Source organism: Camelina sativa, chromosome 7 (genome assembly GCF_030686135.1).
Source record: "Camelina sativa cultivar CO46 ecotype springtype chromosome 7, ASM3068613v1".
NCBI classification, from domain to species: domain Eukaryota; kingdom Viridiplantae; phylum Streptophyta; class Magnoliopsida; order Brassicales; family Brassicaceae; genus Camelina; species Camelina sativa.
In genome coordinates, this window is record NC_141886.1 from 804583 (window position 1) to 820833 (window position 16251).

A 16251-nucleotide genomic window follows, 5' to 3' on the forward strand; every position below is an offset into this window, starting at 1 on the left:
TATTGACTATATATATAAAGTGGCAGGTCACACATATCCTTTATATATTTTTATAAATGGCCTGCCGGACGACTCGTTTTACGCGTCGTGAGTTAAACACGATCGGATTCGTCGCTTGGTTTTAGTTTTTAATATTTTTGAATGGTTTCCCACATGTTGTTTGATGACTATTAATTTTTACGAATTCACATCGTGTATGCTTTATTGGTAAGAGTTTTAACAAGAAAAAAAACAAGACAAAAAGGTATTGGTAAGAATTATAAACAAAGACACACGCGCATTAAACACGGTCAAGGAAATGGTTTTTTTTACTCTTTGGTCATTTATTAAAGAAGTTAACAACGACTACACAGTTGACAAGCGACATTCCAACAAGGTTTCGAATACATAGAGACGTGTGATACAAATGTAAAAGAAAATGCGATGAGTAGTAGTAAGTAATAACGTCTAATATATATATATATATATATATATATATTCATTATTATTAATACAGTATCGCATCGTGCTTAAAAACAATTTAGTAATTTTTTTTCGTTAGAAGATTTTCCAATATAAAATAAAACACGATTGTGAACTACAAGGATGAAATGCGTTTTTGAAACACTAAGCTAGAGGAAAACAAATATATCCTTAGAAACTAAAGTTTAAAAGAGAGAAACTACACCCAAACAAGAGAAACTTATACAGAAAAACAATCTACCGAACTTGAAGGAACCACAAATGGAATAGTCCAATTAAGTCCAAACAAGAGAACCACAAAGAAGGCGAGTTAAAGTAGAACGAATCGCGGAACCTGACAAAGAATTTGATGAAGGAAGATGAACGCACTAGCTCAAGGAAGACGATCAAACCAACCTTCTAACAAAACCGGAGGAAGCCCAATCAAGTGGGTAAATTGAACCATCCACGAGGAACCCAATTGAATACTCAGCCATGGAAAGACAATCAGAGAAGAACCACAAGCATAATCCAAGACAAATTACCGTAGCAGAACAAGTCAACCAGGCTTAAAACCAAATCAAAGAAGAGAGGCTATAAAAGAGCTGATATCGGATTGCACGAAAAGGCCAACCCGTAGATTAAGGACCTCTAAATCCAAAGATCTATCCTAAACCAACCAACGATTAGACCGTCCTAAACAAGGAAAGACATAAGCGATCAAACACCATAAAAACCAAAGCCAAGTCACTCAACACAGAGAAGAACCACAAGCATGATCAGAGAAGAACCACAAGCATGATCCAAGACAGATTACCGTAGCAGAACAAGTCAACCAGGCTTAAAACAAAATCAAAGAAGAGAGGCCATAAAAGAGCTGATATCGGATTTCACGAAAAGGCCAACCCGTAGATTAAGGACCTCTAAATCCAAAGATCTAGCTTAAACCAACGATTAGACCGTCCTAAACAAGGAAAGACATAAGCGATCAAACACCATACAAACCAAAGCCAAGTCACTCAACACAACCAAAAGAGGAGGAACCCAAAAACAATGAGGTCGTGGTCGCAAAACCAAAGAGAACTTCAAAGCGAAGCCAGGGATACAAGAAGCTGACTAAAAACAAGCCTCAGACGAGACAACACCACCGCAAAGCCAACAAAATCCAAGAAAAAGCTCTTCAGATCCACCTTAAAAGCAACCGAAACATGCGACAAGTCACCACCAACTCACAATCAAACGAGAACAGAGTCGATGAACTAGAATGTCGAGACATTAGAACCAGATCGGAAACCTGAAACCTCCACGACCAGATCGAAAAGACGAGAAGGAGCCACCAGGGAATAGATCCACTTTCGAATATCAACAATCGGCCACCAATCCTTTGAGATAGTCAACACGTCGGAAAGAACTACCATGCATCACCGAGAGGAAAGGACAAAAGGTAGAGACGACGAAACTGAGGTTTGACAAAATTAGGAAGACAAACAGAAACAACCTAAAATGAGAAGAAACTGGAACTGACGATGATACTGTGGAAGCCACTCATCGCCGGCCATCATAGAGAAACTATTAGTTGACAACTAGGGTGAACGCTTCCTCAATAACTTCTTTTATTAGTTCGCAGGATTTACATAGAAAATGAACTTAACTGATCGGTGATGTTTATATTTAAAAGAGTTACAACAATAATAACAGATTAATAATTAGTTCAATTTAAAACATATATATAGCATAGCTAGCTAGTAAATACAGTAGTATTCTACCCAAATGTCGTTAAATAACATTATTATTTTCGGGCGCAGTAGTAGTATCTTTCAATAATATTAAATGGAACATGTCACCAACTTAAGTGTATGACATATAGAACATGTTTAAATAATTGAAACCTGTCAGGTCACATCGAATTGATTGATGTTTTATTTTCAAATGCGATTCTCGTGGACTTCAATATGTGGTTCACAAAGCTTTTTGTCTTTGTCCTCTTCTTCTCTTTTTTTTTGTTTTTCTTTCTACAAGTCATTAACAAAGTGTCAATCTAGTCATGTAGATTATTAACAAATTAAACCTGTGATCAAATGAAGAATCGATCAATCAGTATTATTTAAATATTTGTCTTATGAACCTGTTAAATTATCGATTTATTTATGTCCTACGATTTGGAAGATCTATTCTCTCACGAGCCACGACAAATGAAAACATTATCCAAATTCCAAATTAGAGAAGAAATAGAGGGGTTTTAAAAGTTTGTTTCTCAAAATACAAGGGTTGTTTGATTAAAAACAACAGTTCACACTCCACCTGTGAAATATTTTAAATACTAAGGGGTTCATATGCAAATTCTCCTAATTTAGTAAAATTATTATTATCTTTTCAATATACCATCGACCCGTTTGAACATCGTTTTGACCCGACCCGGTTGATTGGAGCAGACGCAGATAGATTTCTCGTTCTCCGTTACGTTTTGGGTGTGGGGGGGGGGGGGGGAGGGAGCAGAAGATGTCGACCGGTTTAGCTCTGAATCGCTGTTCGATTTCGGTATGTAGAACGGCCGATACTTTACTAAACCGGCCAACGGTCCCCGTCGTCAGGAATTTGAAATTCAGCCGCCGGCTAATCGGGAACTGCTCGACAGTGGCGAATCCTTTTGTTGTTGTGGCGGACGACGATAAGTACGGTAACAAACAGGTCATCTCTCTCACTCCTCGCCTTTACGACTATGTCCCCACCAACGTACGCGAGCCTAAGGTGCGTGTAAAACTCTTCCTCTGCTTTGGTTTATCGTCTTCCGTTCCTCATATATGTAGGGAGCTTAAACTTGTTATCTTGTGGCTGAGTTTTAGATTTTGAAGCAACTCCGGGAAGAGACTTCCAAATTGCGAGGTAGTCAAATGCAGGTAACAGTTTCACTGGATTGGGTTCTTCTTCTGGTTTTAGCTTGTTCATGAGCTCTGGTTTATGCTATTTGTTAGAAATTTGAAGTAGCTTCTAGAAGAATGGACTATATTGTTTATGTTCTTGACACTACTACGCTGATTTTGATTTGATTTTGGCTGTAGGCGTCGCCTGATCAAGCACAGTTGCTTGCAATGCTTGTACAGATTCTTGGAGCAGAAAGATGTATAGAAGTTGGAGTTTACACGGTGTTTTATCTTCTTCCAAATGAGTTTCATGAGCATTTTTTTCATCTTGGCTCAGTGTTGTCCCTTATGAGAATGATGATGAGCTCTTGTTTTTCACAGGGGTATTCTTCATTGGCTGTGGCGTTAGTTCTACCAGAATCAGGGTGTCTTGTTGCCTGTGATAGAGATTCGAACTCTCTTGAAGTTGCCAAGAGGTACTACGACCTTGCTGGTGTCTCTCACAAGGTGAGGCCATTCAACTGTTGCGAAATTCAATGCTTTTTTTTCTATGGCACGAAAGATTACTGTTTTCTACTTTTTCGTTTGCTGTTTTTAGTTACTGCTTGAATCTTATCACAACGTCAGCCCGCAAGAACATTACGAACAACTGTATAATTCTTTGATTTGTTGGCTCTAGTCAGGTTAATGTGAAACATGGTATTGCAGCTGAATCATTGAATTCCATGATTCAGAACGGTGAAGGATCCAGGTATATACATTAAGCGTCTTTCATTGTAACATTGAGGGTGGCTCTATTTTAAACGATTGCCTAAGTTATAGCTTTTATTGCTTGCAGCTATGATTTTGCATTTGTCGATGCTGATAAGAGGATGTATCAAGACTACTTCGAATTGCTTCTTCAACTTGTAAGATGAATAATACTAGTCTCTTTCCATAGTAGCCAAGTTAGCTTTAGCGGTTATCTCTGCTGGCGCAGGTCAGAGTTGGTGGAGTCATTGTGATGGATAATGTTCTTTGGCATGGACGAGTTTCGGATCCTATGGTATGCATGCAATCTTTACACAAACACAATCATGCTCTAAAAGCTTCTCGAATGAGAAGAAAGATCATAATTACATATCGCATAAATCAACAGGTGAATGATGCGAAGACCATCAGCATTAGGAATTTCAACAAAAAGTTAATGGATGATAAACGTGTAAGCATTAGTATGGTGAGTTGTTTGTTTTCTGGAATCTACCACTTTTGTGCTCCTAGTTAACACAAGAAGCTCTTCCAAGCTCATGCTTGATATTTTTGTCCATCTTTCTTTTGTGCATCAGGTTTCAATAGGCGATGGCATGACGATATGCCGCAAGAGATAATAATTATCCATGAAAAACCACTCGGCTCGCACCTCGCAGTGAACCTGATCCTAAAGAAAAGTCTTGAAGCATAAAAAGAAGGATTGATGAAGCCGTGGTACTGTATATTATTGTTCTTGTTGTATGTGTGGTTTAAAGTTTCAGGTTTTTAATATGTAACTTGAGTAGCTGAATGTGTTCTTCTTTTATTCAGAAGTGTTTCTCCTTCGCTGTAATTTGATATCAGAAATTGCTGAAGAGGAATCAATACGACGTCGTTGAAACAAACGACATGATGTTTAATGGTTATAACAAAACGGCGCGTAGTCTCTATAATATGCTTAACTCGGTGGGCGGACCAGCTGTACCACCAATTCAAAAGAACACGGTTACGCAAACTCTCTTGAGAAAAATCCCCAAATCTCATGAAATTAGGGTTTTAATCATTCGAATCAGAAATTTCTACTCCTTTCACCACGAAACGAATCTCTAGGGTTCTTCTGGAGGTTTAGATTTCTTGGTTTAAGAAGTTCGATCGATGCCTTCGTTATCAATGAGCATTCCTTTCCTTTTATTAGCTTTCTGCTTGATCGGTTTACAAGCCGCCGATGATTTCCCAGATAGATCCGGCGGCGGCGTCTGACCCGGGGTATCTGATCCGGGTGGATGCCCAATCAACTGTTTCCGGGCGGATCCTGTATGTGGAGCCGATGGAGTAACGTACTGGTGCGGTTGTCCTGACGCAGCTTTTCACGGCGCTCGTGTAGTCAAAACAGGAGCTTGTGATACAGGTAATGCTGGAAGTGCTTCTGTTCCAGGGCAAGCTTTGTTATTGATTCATATTGTTTGGCTATTCTTGCTCGGCCTCTCTCTTCTCGTTGGTGTATTCTGATCTTCTTGAGAGTTAATGGCGGAGTTAGGGAATGGAATTGATCTCGTTTCTTTAGTCATCACTTTACAGAGCATATGTGCGGTTGAGATAGAGATCACACGTCCTGAGTTTTGTATGTGTAATGTTGAGTATTGTTTTGCTTTGTGTGCTATATATAAATATGTAATTGATTCTGTTTCGAATTCATTATGAGATTATATCAAGATTTGATTAGACATATGCTTAATACTCTCAACGCCTATCTAAGTTCAATTTTGGTTTCCTCTAGAGGATGACTACTTTAGATAGTATCTTCTTTGGTTTGGTTTGTTTTCAGGTTTGTCAGATACTTGATGGATCTGCCATTGGTACTAGTATTGGTTTGAGACCTTCTCTGATCTGCCATTGGTAGTATTATTGGTTTGAGACCTTCTACATGGAGATTGAGCATAGAAAAGTTTAAGTTTTAGGCATGATTGTTCAACTTAGAAGAGTAGCTACGCAAATGTAAACACTTTCCTTCTCTAACTCGCACCAGATGTTTCAAATCATCGGTTTTGATTGAAGGCTTTTCTTACAGTTGTTTTGAATAGTTGCTTAGCTCCCTTTCGCACGGGTATGTAATCTAAAACGTAGTAACTAATTATTGTATCAAAGTTTATGGTTTTGTGGTTTTGGAAAGTCATTTGTCTCAATTGGTTTGTGGTTCACTGGTGTTTAACTTTGTCCCACCCTCAATCAACGTCAATGCATCCGAGCAATTATAGTGAAATCTCATGATTTTACGACATTCTGAACGTGGTATTACGACAACTTAATCCGGACGATTGAGATAGTGGTATGGAAAATTTAAACCGAAGTCTTGATCTTGGATACTCGAATTTCGAATTTTAGTTCTGATTAGTAAGTAGCACTCGGGACAATAACAATTTACGTTTTCATATAAAAACTAAAGAAATCATTAATTTATATGTCACTGTATGAATTTGGTAACACAAAAATGCCCAATAAGGTATACATTCCGTACTGTGTTGTACTAACAAGGTTAGTTTATAACATTAGTTGGAGTGTTTAGACAACACTTAAATACGTTTTATCCCAAAACATGCTTAAACCGAGAAAACATGCTAAAACCGAGAGAAAACATTGATTGGAAGCAGTAAAAAGATATGTTACTCTTTCTAGGGTCAAAATATGTAATAATCCAATGCATTTGACTAATTGTAAGAGTTTGGGTTGAATTTGGAGTTTTAAAAACCACTTATACCCATTTTGTCCTAAAACAGGGTAAAACCGAGAAAACATTGATTCTAAGCAGTAAGCAGCTTTTTACTGTTTCTAGGGTCAGAATGTTTGACAATCCAATGCATTTAACTAATTGTAAGAGTTGGGGGTGAATTTGGAATGTTTAGATAACACTTAAACCCGTTTTATCCCAAAAAATGCCTTTTTAAATCGATTTGATTTCTCTTTTATTTATTTTTTTGTTTGTTTTTGGGGGATACGTTCCTCATGAGTCATGATAAATCATTATCATTATTCGTAGCTCAGTCCTAATATCTCATATGCTCTTCACATATATAGGCAATTATATGATTACATTATGTAATCTATAGGTACATAGCCCTCGCTGATTTCGATGGCGGTTTTTCACAGCTATGGTATGCATAGGCTAATGACTTTAGCTGACATGCTCCTGCTTTTTGCTTAGTTTAACGAAGCACAAATGTTATAAATCTATAGATTTCTATCCGTTTTGCAAGTTAAGATTCCTCACAAAAGTAGCAATTCGTATACATATAATATATATAGATAGATAAATTAAAGAACAATTTTCTGATGATATATGGTGAAATAACGTCTTTGGCATACTTATAATTAAGATAACATGTTAGAAGTTAGAACAAAGTATTTATGTACCATACTATAGCTGATCCTTGCATCGCATGTGTTCATGGTCACATATATAGGCTCACTTCTCAGTTTGCTAAAAACTTATAATAGACAAATACTGTTGAAATACCTAAATTTATTTCAACCCTTCCAAGAGGTTATAGTTTTTATTAATTCTCTTTATCATTCGTAAACTTCCAGAATTTTAATTTTATTGTGACATTCTAATAAGGCTCAACAAATATACTACACCTATCAAAATACCTTTTTAACTCATCTTCAACTAGATATAGTTAAAGCCCTGTAGATATATAATGCACGATATATTAATTATAACTTGTTGATGTTTGTGACTATATCTATGGACAAATAATGAAAAACAAGAACATGTATACACGCATATACACTATATATAGGTTATCATCAAATCAACTCGTGTATATAATTTATAACTATCATCACAATAATTAGTTTTAGTTGAGTTAATTTCATCTATAATTAAAACTCGTGTGATTACCAGTGGAAAGCAGCTACAAGAATTAGTCATATGCATAGTCACACCGAACAAGACCTAACATTAACAATCTCTGCCTGTATATATATGTGTGTGAATTGTTCAATGGTCCCAGACAAGAAACGAGTTTGTTAACTGAGAAAATAAATTTTAAATAAAATTCATTTACTTCTGCAAGCAACAGTTATAAATGCATCAGCAATGTCTGTGAAAACAGATCATACCTTTTCAATCTTACCTAGATGAAAAAAGCTCTTCTTTTTAAATATTAAAAAAAAACAGATATAAAAATATAAAAAATATCCAATTTTGTCTCTGCCCATCTCCTGCAAGCTGCAAAATCTGCTTGACTAATTAAACAGCAGAAACAGCTTCAGAAAATGAAAATGCAGCAGTAACAGTAACAAGACAGCAGCCATATATATCAACCAAAAAAAACTAAAGTAAAAGAAAAATTGATAACCATTTAATGTCATTATATACACAATGCTGCAATTACACATAAATATATATATATATATATATACATATATATATATGTATATACACATTTTCACTTTTTATAAGACAGCCCATATCTTCTGATTATTTTCTGACTAGAGGGACATGGTTTTTTAAGTTTTACACTGATCCCTAGCTATCCAAGGTTCTGTTCTGTATAACACCGACCAACCAAAGCTAAATAAGAGACTGACCAAACCATAATCAAATAAAAAGACTAACTTTGTAAGAACCAAAATTCAAATCTTGAAAAACATGTAATTTCTTTGATAATATCATTAAATCTTGAAAGACATATCTTTGTGTCATATATATAATATATGTATAAATTATCATATATATATATGTATTAAAGTAGTGATTAGTCTCATAGTCATCATGTATCCAAATCAAAAGACAAAGAAGATTTCCCTTTCTTTGTAAAGAAGTGATGATCTTCAAGACTTGCAGCTTCCATTGCTACTAAAGACTCATCATCACTGCTCACTAACCTCAACTGGAGGAGAGAACCAGCACCAACCATAGAAACGCCGCCACGTGGCATACTACCACCAGAAGATGAGGACTCTTCCTCCGTACTATTCACACTTCCTCCACCGCCGCCGCCTCCGCACTCCATGTCTACACCAAACAGCCTTAACCTCTTCTCTCCTCTCGGAGCCACTTGTGCTCGCCTTTGCATCATCACAGGCACAGATTCAATCACAGCCGTTGGATTACTCCTCTCCATTGACCTCACATAGTAACCAATTCCTAGATCCCGTTGATGGAATCGATGATAGAGGTTGTGACTTTCGTAATTTGCCGGCATCTGAGGATGAGGGAAAGTGTAAAACCTAGGGAACATAGCTCCGGCGAACTGATGATGATAAGAAGCTTGATGATGATGATGATGATGATGATGATCGGGAATCTTAGGTCGTCTCCTCCAATCGATGTAAAGCTTGTCTTTATTACCGGAGTCTCTCTGAAAAGAAACGATGTCTCCAGCGTCAAGATTCTTGTCTTTGACGAAACGGCTCCAACCTTTTGTCATGACATAGCTTTGACTGCTGTTCCAGTAAGAGTAACGAAACCTCCATGAGTTTCCGCTTCGATCTTCGAAGTTTAGAAGCAACCCTTTGTTGCTGTCGTTTGATGTGGAGTTGTCTAAAGGGAAGTATCTCTCCGCGTGTTGCTTCGGGATCACGAGTCGGTTTAGTTTACCAACGTCGCTTGGTGTTACTACTTTGTCGAACATGTGTTCTCTCTCCATTGATGAAGAAGCTTCTTCATTAATAGGTTTCTCTTCTTCTTGATTCATCATCTTCTTGTTTTTTGCCGAATCGATCTCAAGATTTCCACTTCTTCACCATACGATCTGAGAATAATTTAAAAGAACTCCAATCTTTTTTGGTAGACAAGAAAGAAGAGGATCTCTAAAGATAGAGAGAAAGAGATAAAAACCCTAAAATTGAGAATCGAGAAAGAAAACAAAAAAGGATGAGAATTGAGTATGGTGGTGGATGAGATTGACCTAATTATACAAAAATGGCAAGTGGGGTTTTTTTTGTTTTGGCCTAACTTCGCTGAATAGCACGATTCTCTTTGATCTATCTTGCTTAGAAGCTTTCTCTTTCTACTGATTATGGTGCAAAAGAAGCACTTCAATTCCAAGAAAGGAAAAGCAAGTTAGCTAGGAACAATCTCTCAAGAACAAGGAAGGAAAGAGAAGAGAGAGAACTCCGAGAAGAGAGAGCTCATGTAAATATAAGATTGATAGAGAGATATGGGTCGAGAGGAGAGAGAGAAGGGAGGGCCGAGGGGGACCCATGAACAATCTGGTTCTGTTCATGTGAGCTTCTTCTTGTCCTTTTTCTACCATCCTCGTTTCAATTTTTCTCCATATGGACATATTCATTTACACTTATTTGGCCTTTTTCTTTTTTTCGTATTATGTTTTGATTTACAAACAAATATCTCTATTCGTATTATACCATTCTCAAAATGTAAGAGAAACTTTTTTTATGACTACCCCCAACCAGTTCCATTAGTCATAGACTCATAGTCAATATATCTATATATGCAGTGAAAATATATAGAGAAACACAAATTATGTGTACCGTGATCGATCGATCTTTTTGGCTCTAAACTACTAATTATATATAATTAGTAGCCCAAATAATATTTGAACTGAGAAAATGACCGAAATGGCAATACTCACAAGATCAGAATTAATAATATATGATAGTATATAGTAATAATGTGTCATAAAATTTGTACATGAGAAAGATGTTACAGTTGTTTGGGTTGACAATTAACAGAAGACTATTGGATTTTTATGAACAGTTAATAATAAATGCTAATTATTGAGGTCTGTGGTAAGGCTTTTTTTTTTGTTGCTTTGGGATGGGTTGCCTCAATCTGCTTTTACAAAGGACAAGATGACATGTCGTTTTATAGTTTTGGTTTTTACTGTTGACTTTTTATTTGTTTGCCCTCATATTTAAAAAAACCAAATATTCACAGTCACATCTATTTTAACTGCAAACAAATAAGTGAAAAAAAAATCTCATTTGTAAACCAGTAGGGTAGGATATATCTAGTGGTTTGTTAGAGCGAACAGAGGATTTGCCACATGAATCCAAGTCAGGAATCGAATTCATATTTACCAAATAAACTGTTTAATTTTAGGTTAATTGCAGATACCTAGAATGGTAAAAAAATCATGTATACATGTGTATAGTAAGTAGTTGACAAAAAAATGTACGTTCGTTCTTATAACTGTATATGCATTATACTATGTAATGATATACAATGGCTCTCAAGTTTGAACCTAACAAGTTTACTATAAGAGAAAAGTTAGGACCTGACGACTTAAACTCATACCCATCTCTTTTGGGAACCATGATTACAATTACGGACCTAGCTAGATTCCGTTTTTATTTATTTATTTTAAATTTCTTTCTATATATTTGTTGTGCCTAATAGATAAGGTCTAAGTATTACGGAGAATTGTCTTCTGTCTCCTCGAACTTTTAAAACTAGATGAAAGCGATTCATCACCATTCGCGATTGTGAAATGGTGGGCTAATTTCTTCTTTTCTTTTTTGTCCCCAGTTACTATGAATTTCTCATGCCTTTAGTTTCACTAGCAATTTCGTTATTGTTAATTATAGTATTATTGCCTTACTTTTATGAAATGTTTGAGTTTATATTATCATGAAGCTGAAAACTGAAGAAATATAATTTACATAAAGAAAAAAAAAGCATACAAAAGGAATACACATTAACATAAAGATTTACACGTTACACGTTAACATAAATCATGCTATAATCTTTATTTATCATATCACGTGAAATATAAAAAATTACAGTGTAGTTCTCGTGGCCCGACCAGATTATCTAGAGTTATAGGGATGAAAAATTATAAAAAAATTACAGTGTAGTATAGATCTTTTGTTATAATATTTTTCAAAATCAAACGAAAACCGATACAAATTTAGTTTTGTGTACAGCTCATTATTTAGACCGACATCACGTAACCATTACTACATAATACAGATATTGCTCTATAACAAGACACGTGGTATACACTGACGCCTTCAAATAAAAACTGTAAACTTGTTAAAGTTTCACGTAAATTCATGTTAAATCTTATCGTCATTTACGTACCTCTGGTGAGTGGTCCTGAGAGAGAGACAAAGCATCATTCATGTCTCTATGGCTAATTTCGGCTTAATTAAGGGAGAACAATCAATTTAAGTAAGTCTAAATTAAGGCTTGATTTAAACAAAGGTTAAATGTTTTCTTTTAAAAAATATTGAAGAGTAGGTGAAATTCATGAAAGAACATTGATCAATGTGGTCCAAACTCTCATCTTACATTACATAATTGAGTGGTCACAAAAGTTTCAGGCGATAACCTGTTCTTTTTTAGGTTTGATGGTTCTTCATTAGAGAGACTTAAAGTATATATATCACCAATATACATATTAATTTATAATATATATATATATATATATACTAGTTTGGAATTTCATGACATATGAACTCCCCAAAATTAGATTTTATTATTTCACAACAATTGATCGGTCCAAATATTACTCTATCTGGCTGGCCAGTGGGATTTCTTTTAGTGTTTCTCTGCAAATTAATAATGACGAATAAAACAAAATTATTCTAAATTCTGAAAACGGTGAAAAATATATATATATATATATGATTAATGTTAAAATTTAGGAAGAGGACGTCGTAGCGTCGCCCTTTTCAAAGCATATACCCTTGTAGCCACGGGACCTATCTATATTGTATATTTATATTATATTCTATAAATCATCCTTTTCATTCTAGTTTTGAATTTGAAATTGCACCCTCATATGCAAAAACACTTTGCCACATAGATAGATACACTATGATGCGGGCTTATCATTTATGGAGAAGACGATATCTTAATAAACAATATATATCATAATGCAAAGTAGGAATTAGAGAATCCGCTTTAGTAGAAAATAGATTGTACAGAGTACAATAGCTTCGAGTACATGAAGATAGAGCTTGCCAAAAAAAACAAAAAAAAACAGATTCTATCTTAGAGAAGAACAGTGACCAAAACCATATTTAAGCAAAGGTCAGCCAATTACGTAAGAGTGTTTTGAAGTTTTTCCTATGACTCTTGCCCAGTATAGCGTCTCTGATCTGTCTGTCCAGCGCCTTAAAGAGTATATGCGGTGGAGTTGTGATGTTGTTGTGTAGCCGATTGTTCCTCTCTATCCAGATGGTGTATATCACTGCTTGTGATACTAGCTTGCAAAGGGTTTGCGTAGAGGTAGCATTAGAAGCATCCAACCAAGAGATGAATGCGTCCCAGGTATGAAAAACGAAAGGATTGTATCTTAGTCACCTTGTCGTCTGCAGCCAACCTCTTCACTGAATGCACAATTCAGAAAGATATGATCTCGAGTTTCAGGGTAGAGTCCGCAATTGCAGCAAGCAGGATCAATTTGCATACCCCAAGTTGCAAGCCTAGATCGTGTGGGAAGGCGATTTAGGAGTGTGAGCCACATCATGAACACATGTCTTGGACCAGCACCCTTGTACCATACATGCTTTATCCAAGTTTGCGGGTCTTGTCTCTCCCTTAAGGCTTCCCATGTTTTCTTTGTGCTGAAAGTGTTTGAATCTTCCCCATTTGTACTCCAAAGGAAAATGTCCTGATCAGAGGACTGGGATGGTGGTTGAATAGTTGTGAGAAGGATGTGAAGTTGTTCGACTTGTGGTGATCTTGCTGGATGCAGGAGCCAACCATTTGAGGAACAAACTCGAGCCACACTACTCTGCAGAGGGATTCCTGTAAGGGCGGGGCCCGAGGGACCCAGAAAGTGAATGAGTTGACCTAAGGGGGTCCACTTATCAAACCAGAAGCTCACCAATTCACCATTACCCACATCACACTTGATGACAAGATTGGTAAGAGGTCGGAGATGCAACAGAGCTTTCCATGTCCAAGAGTGGTGTTTCTTCTCATCAATTGTCCAGAAGACTTCGTCTTTTATTTTGTTATTTCTCATCCATTTTGCCCATAAGGAGTCATCCTCTGAGAAGATTCACCAAATAAGCTTCAAACAAAGAGTCTTGTTCCAGGTGGATAAACGTCTAAATCCCAATCCCCCTTCTTCTTTGGGCAGACACAATGTTTTCCAAGCCACTTCTGCGTGTGCTGGATTTGTTATATCCCCTGACCACAAAAACCTGGCACAAAGTTGCTCAATATTCTGCAAACATCCCTTTGGTAGTATAAAAGCAGAAGCCCAGAAGTTGATGGAACCATATATTACAGAAGTGATTACCTCCTTTCTTCCTGCGTAAGAGAGAGCTCGAGCAGACCAATTAGAGAATCTTGTTGTTAACTTGTCTATTAGAGGTTTGTACTCTGCAATCCTGAGCTTTCTATGCATGAGAGGGAGACCCAGGTATCGTATGGGTAATGAACCTATCTTGAAACCGAAAGAGACAATCCTATCGGTTTCAAGTTGGTTCACTCCCGCAGTGAACAATTCAGTCTTGTCTTTGTTGATGTGAAGACCCGACATCTCAGAGAACTCGTCAAGGACCTTGGCGATATTGTCAAGAGAACCGCTTCGCCCATCAAAGAAGACCATAATATCATCAGCAAAAGCTAAATGTGTTACCTGAGGATTCTCTGCTTCTGGGTGGTGTCCAATGTACCCTCTGTTATACCTTTGATTTAGCATTTGAGAGAGAACCTCCATGGCCAAAGTAAATAGATAAGGCGATATAGAATTCCCCTGTCTTAATCCTTTAGCTCCCTTAAAGTAACCACAGGATTCACCATTGATTGAGACTGAGAAACTTGGTGTTGTGATGCATTCCTTGATCAGCTTGATGAAATGAGGAGGAAACTCCATGACCCTTAAAACATTAATAATGAAATCTCAATGTACCGAATCAAATGCCTTCTTTAAATCCACCTTTAGCATGCCCTTTGGTGAAACGTTTTTGTGGTTATAACCCTGAATTAGCTCTATAACCAGCAACACATTCTCCACCAGTAGACGACCCGGGATGAAAGCTGATTACGTATTTGCAATAAGATTTGGCAAAACGCTTTTAAGTCTGTTTGCCAGAAGTTTTGAAACAACCTTATAGATTGTGTTGCAGCATGCAATGGGACAGAAATCAGCCCTTTTGAAGCATTGGGTGTCTTTGGAATGTGCGTCAGCAGCGTAGAGTTCCATATCATACCTGAATTATTCTCTTGTAGTTTAATACATTCGTTTCGTATGAGAAAACAATTAACGAAGTATATACGATGCTATGCTTTAGAAGGATGGAGTGTTTTTCCACTTGTAAAAAAAAATAAAAAAAATCGACGTGATATTCAACCCAAAAACTATTGTCAACTCAGAAATATCTGAAATCGTGCGGTTTAATTAAGATGGAGAGTGTTGTTGAACAAAAAAAGAAGAAGATGGATATAGTAATGGTGGAGGTATGAGTATGTGTGGAGATATGTGAGCTAGGGGTATTAAAAGAAGAGTTTAGGGTAAGGACCACTACTTAACAATAGAGTAACCCAATTAGCTTTGTATTGCACTTAAGACTCTTTTTAATGTCTACTTGCTCTTTTTATATATTACCTTCATCCACCTACACCATTACTACTAACTAGTTTATTTTTATCCCACTAGTGTTTCTCCCTCATTTCAAAATTTATATTATAAGAAGTCTTTTATTGATCTTCTATAGTGTCTACATGTTTGTAAATCGAAGGAAGATAAGAAAGAACTAGCTAATAAATTAGGATTCGTACCAAGAAAGGAATAATTTTCGAAGATACTGATCTCTAACTTTCTCTATACGTATACTATCATCGGTGATTACAATTTGTTTTTGAACGATTGAATTGTGCATGTGGGGGATTCATCATAGTCCCATACATGCATTATGTTGAAGGTAAATGAATTAGGGTTTCTCATTTTATTTTATTTTAAGTAATCACATGTATAGCTAGCTGGTGTTGGATTTTTTGGACCGAAGCTACATGTATGTACATCCGTGTTAATCAAATCTAGTATCATATGTTATATATACCGCGACCATATTATGGGAGAGGGAAAGCAAAAGCAAAATAACAAAATCTTTTGATTGTATATGGATACGATAAGTCGCGATCAAAGAGGGTAGTGGTGAAATAAAATTTAAAAAGGCGGACCATTTTTATTTAATAGTAATAGTAATTACAAAATGGAGGATGGATGGTGCGATAATGGCGACAACATTTTCCAACTGTCATTTGCCCCCCCCCCCCCCCCCCCCCCCCCCC

General features: G+C 36.5%; 2 protein-coding genes and 2 pseudogenes across 4 annotated transcripts in view; 2 read left to right on the plus strand and 2 right to left on the minus strand.

The window, feature by feature from the left end:
* LOC104699672 (peptidyl-prolyl cis-trans isomerase CYP20-3, chloroplastic) overlaps window positions 1–16251 on the minus strand; it is a 47436-nt gene that overhangs the window by 18818 nt on the left and 12367 nt on the right. The window lies entirely within an intron of this gene.
* On the plus strand, window positions 2661–4965 carry LOC104699678 (uncharacterized). Of its 2 annotated transcripts, none has more exons than XM_010415020.3 (9): window positions 2661–3189; window positions 3285–3338; window positions 3501–3584; window positions 3684–3809; window positions 3986–4053; window positions 4141–4210; window positions 4282–4347; window positions 4441–4518; window positions 4628–4965. In XM_010415020.3, the coding sequence occupies exons 1-9, from the start codon at window positions 2941–2943 to the stop codon at window positions 4667–4669; spliced, it is 837 nt and encodes a 278-aa protein (XP_010413322.1). In that variant the 5' UTR covers window positions 2661–2940; the 3' UTR covers window positions 4670–4965. The 2 variants fall into 2 exon arrangements, 1 of the variants encoding a protein (XP_010413322.1); XR_015561660.1 differs by having other exon boundaries at window positions 2789–3189; window positions 3982–4053.
* LOC104699679 (uncharacterized) lies at window positions 5046–5757 on the plus strand (annotated as a pseudogene).
* LOC104699681 (B3 domain-containing transcription factor NGA2 pseudogene) lies at window positions 8674–10289 on the minus strand (annotated as a pseudogene). The gene has a single exon (XR_015561659.1). The product of XR_015561659.1 is annotated as a B3 domain-containing transcription factor NGA2 pseudogene (transcript).